The sequence below is a fragment of the Atta cephalotes genome, assembly GCF_000143395.1.
Source record: "Atta cephalotes unplaced genomic scaffold scaffold00025, whole genome shotgun sequence".
NCBI classification, from domain to species: Eukaryota; Metazoa; Arthropoda; class Insecta; order Hymenoptera; family Formicidae; genus Atta; species Atta cephalotes.
This window is the reverse complement of record NW_012130089.1, coordinates 1,919,779-1,922,267: the sequence shown is the minus strand read 5'-3', so window position 1 is coordinate 1,922,267 and position 2,489 is coordinate 1,919,779. Positions and strand designations below refer to the sequence as shown.

At 27.2% G+C, this 2,489-nt stretch overlaps 1 protein-coding gene across 1 annotated transcript; it reads left to right on the top strand.

Annotated features, from left to right (window-relative positions):
* The first annotated feature begins 1,186 nt into the window (after positions 1-1,186).
* Positions 1,187-1,858, top strand: LOC105620281 (membrane magnesium transporter 1). Its single transcript, XM_012201785.1, has 3 exons — positions 1,187-1,268; positions 1,476-1,528; positions 1,667-1,858. The coding sequence occupies exons 1-3, from the start codon at positions 1,187-1,189 to the stop codon at positions 1,856-1,858; spliced, it is 327 nt and encodes a 108-aa protein (XP_012057175.1).
* The last annotated feature ends 631 nt before the right edge of the window (positions 1,859-2,489 follow it).

Sequence of the window (2,489 nt, the reverse complement as noted above, 5' to 3'; positions counted from 1 at the left end):
AATATTTTTATGATATAAAGAAGAATGGCACTTTTTAATATTAAATATGTTTTTCATAAATTACATATTTATTGATTATTGATTTATCATTATTTTTAGTATTATTTCATGAAAAACAATAATGTTGTCATACAATCATTTAATTTAAGTTATCATTTTAAATTTAAATCTTAATCTGTGTACTGTGTTAAATATTCGATTCTATTACTGTCAATCTAACGTATAAGACAATAAATAATAATTAAATCATGACAGTAAGAGATTAATTTTGATAAAATGTTACATTCAATATAATTTCGTTGAAAAAGGAATTTAAGATTAAAATTTAAGTATTGTGAATTAATTATAAATCGATAAGAAGTTTCTTAAGAATTGTTTATAATAAATATTTTCAACTCTTATATTATTATAATTAACAACTCAGAATACGTACAAAATTTATTGGTTTGCAAATTACAATTGTAATAATAAGATTGATGGTAAGAGTATATAAGTAATAAATAATTCAGTATATAAGATGAGTAATTTTATTTCTTGTTATTCAGTTATTTATTTGAAAAATTATATATTTGTATTATATATACATTATAAATATTTTAAGCTTGAAACTTGACATATTCATAGCCTTCGTGATTTTTTTCTTTGTTATATTCCGTGCAATGGCTATATCCAGAGAAATAACAATCGGATCGATATCGATTCGATGTTGTGACCATTATTATTTCTCACTGGGCAATTGTTAATGTGTTACCTCTAAAAATATCTGTGGCTGCATAGTTCAACATACACGGTTTGTGCATATAGAGATGTTATTAAACGGAGATTTGTCAAAAATAGGGCGCGAGATACGCCCTCTCTATTCCACTCCATTCTCTGATTTCTTTCTGGAGTGAACCATCCTGACATTTCTGACTAGAGGTAGTATGGTGGAATCAGAATTGCGAAGCATTGCGCATGATGGAACAAGGAGGGGTGAATTTTGACCAATCAACGCATTGCATTTTACTGTATATCGACCAATCAAATGCTATCGGCATGTCACTGTCCATTGCGCATCTTTCGGAATGCTTCATCAGATGTTCGTAGTCGTGAAGTAATAATCATTGATCGCTTTATCGCTCTTGTTGTTTCGGTTGTGTCGTTGAATTAAAAGTATAATTTCAATGCGTCATCAGTGATATTCATCATGTCTGCTACGGCTATACATAAATTTATAACTTTTGTAGGATTTATGTTTATATTACATGCAGCTTATTCTGCGGCACAACGTGAGTATCTGCATATTATTCTTTTATTTTATCAGTTTATTATTTTCTTAGGTTAGAACTGATTTAATACCATGAAATTATATTGTTTGTTTTTGTTTATATTTTGTACTTGGAGTAAAATAAGATATAAGTCAAATCAAATTTCTGAGATGATAATGAATAGTGTAATCAAAATGAATAACCGAAACTTGTTTTTTATCGTTATAGATCGTTCCTATTTACGAATCACTGAACAAGAGTTTACTACTTTGCCAATTGATGTAAGTTATAATTCATGATATTTGCTTCTCATATAAAAAGCTAAAAGTTTTATTTTTGTATAAAATATTCTATGAATTCAAACAAGCTGGATTTTAGAACATTACATGTTAAGAGGATATGTTTTGCTGTTACTATAGATTTTAATCCAAGGCATAGCCAGTTTATTTATCGTTATGTACGGCGTTATGTACATTGCTGGCGATTTCAAAGAAATTCGGGCAGTTGTCGATTTGGAGAATAAATCTTGGGAGACGCTGCGGAATCTACCATCCTTTCAAGTATTTAATCATCGTGGAAGATCTCTGTCACCAGAATACATCTCGGAATAAAAATAGTATATTTTGATATCAAATCATTGAAAAAAGATAATAGATATACTAAATTATTTGTATTATTTGTTAAATTGCATTTAGAATAGCAAAGATCTATTGAAATTTAGTATTATCAATTAATTTATATTTGTATTATATTAAAATAAATAATTTATCACTTAAAAAACCAAGTTACATATAAAGTGAAAGCATTAACAAGATAATCTGATATATACATAGATATGAAATGTAATTATTTATTGCTGAAAAGCAACTTGTAATAGATTGTGATCTTTGTCTTCATATAATATCAATCTACAGCCTTAAAATTCAAAACATGCAGTGAATGGTTTTGTATTTTTACGTTTTACACAATTGTGTGACAGTAAATAGTATGAATTAAAAAAGTCTCAGTTTTTCTTATCGCATTTTTCATTTGTATGTTTTCCTCCTCTATTTCTTTCCAATATATTTATTTTATAAGAAAAATTAATTAATAATAGTATAGTAAAAGTGCATAATAGAACACGAGACATCACTTTTTCTGTTTCTTCTTTTCCGCCTCTGCTTCCTTTTCTCTTTCGATTTCTGTTACATATTCACCTATGGTGTCTGTGTCCAACATCTAAAAATTTTTATATATATATAT

Excerpts from the sequence above, each read along its gene's own strand:
- LOC105620281 (XM_012201785.1), top strand. The coding sequence starts at position 1,187 with ATGTCTGCTACGGCTATACATAAATTTATAACTTTTGTAGGATTTATG. Across the intron at positions 1,269-1,475 it reads AGCTTATTCTGCGGCACAAC|ATCGTTCCTATTTACGAATC; the intron begins GTGAGTATCTGC and ends TTATCGTTATAG. Across the intron at positions 1,529-1,666 it reads TTACTACTTTGCCAATTGAT|ATTTTAATCCAAGGCATAGC; the intron begins GTAAGTTATAAT and ends CTGTTACTATAG.